General features: G+C 40.6%; 1 protein-coding gene across 1 annotated transcript; it reads right to left on the bottom strand.

The window, feature by feature from the left end:
* Nucleotides 1-243: 243 nt before the first annotated feature.
* Nucleotides 244-795, bottom strand: LOC101176263 (PRELI domain containing protein 3B-like). Its single transcript, XM_012512167.2, has one exon. It carries the CDS (start codon nucleotides 793-795, stop codon nucleotides 244-246), a length of 552 nt encoding a protein of 183 aa, XP_012367621.2.
* Nucleotides 796-1,386: the final 591 nt, after the last annotated feature.

Raw genomic sequence — 1,386 nt, 5'->3', positions numbered from 1 at the left:
AGTTCTTGTTGAATTTTCACAGAAAGACTGGAACCCTCAAAATCAGATAGTAATTTCAAACAACATTAATTTCAGATGATCCCTTTTATTTAGAGGCCCTGCATCTGCTTTGATCAAAAATCTCATAGTCTTACACCAGTTTATAAAAAAAACTACCTAAAATATAGTTGTATTTTTTAAATAACAAATAAATATATAGTCAGCTTGGAGAGACCTGGGCTACCCAACGTTGTCTACCAACTTTCATGACCACTTCTCTGCAAATGCTGCTGCTGCCATTGGAGTCCTTATGCTTCCTCTTGCTGAGGCTGTCAGTTCTTCAATCTCAGCATTTAATTTATGTATTACCCATTCTATTGCTTCTTGGCCTTTACTAGTGTTTGAGGACATCATACTTGCCATCAGTTCTTCAAAGTAACTGCTGAGGCTAACTCCTTTCATGGTGATTATGGCTTCTTGAGTCAAAATAGTTTTTCCTGGGTCCTGAGGATGTGGTTTGTGTGTAAGTCTCTCATCTACTGAAACCATATTTGTAAATGAAATATTAGTAGATTTAAGTTTCATTGTTTTCTCTACAGGATCAACTACGGAATGTTCTTGCATGTATGTTTTCATTCTTGCTGCACCAATAAGAGACTTCACAATGGAAGGCAGTCCCCACTCTGTGCTGAGAAGTCTGTGGCTGTGCAACTTTCCAGAGGGATCTATATGTCTGTCCAACACATCAACTCCAACCACAGTTGGTTCATAGGGTTTGGGTATTTCTGCATTGCAGCTGTTGTAACAGTTTCCCATGGGTGGTCAAAGATGTGCTCCGAAGTCCAGATCTTCATGGTGCCGGCAGCCTGAGTGATGTCCAGGTGGTGCCAGGGACAACGAGGCACAGAGGCTACACCAGCCCCCACCCCCTGCACCTGCAAGTGTGTATGTGTGTATGTGTGTGTGTGTGTGTGTGTGTGTGTTTTTTTGATGGCAGAAATCTTTCTTTTGTTGCCATATTTAACACTTCCTTAAGGACCTTATGTAAGGTAGGCCTAGTGGTAAAACACTTCCTTACCATTTGCTTGTTTGAAAAGGATTTTATTTCTCCCTTGTTTACGAAGCTTAGTTTGGCTGGATATGAAATTCTTGGTTGGAAGTTCTTTTCTTTAAGGACACTGAAAATAGGCCCCCAATCTCTTCTGGCTTGTAAGGTTTCTGCTGAAAGGTCCACTGTTAACCTGATGGGGTTTTCTTTTTAAGTGACTGGCTCCTTTTCTCTACCTTTAAGATTTTTTTCTTTCCTGTTGGTCTTGGACAATCTGATGACTGTGTCTTGGAAATGGTCATCCTGTATAGTATCTTGCAGGGGTTTTCTGAATTTTTTGAATTGGCCTGTCAACCTCT

Source organism: Nomascus leucogenys, chromosome 13 (assembly GCF_006542625.1).
Source record: "Nomascus leucogenys isolate Asia chromosome 13, Asia_NLE_v1, whole genome shotgun sequence".
Classification (NCBI taxonomy): domain Eukaryota; kingdom Metazoa; phylum Chordata; class Mammalia; order Primates; family Hylobatidae; genus Nomascus; species Nomascus leucogenys.
Note: the sequence above shows the minus strand (reverse complement) of the source record. Positions and strands in the feature narration are given on the sequence as shown.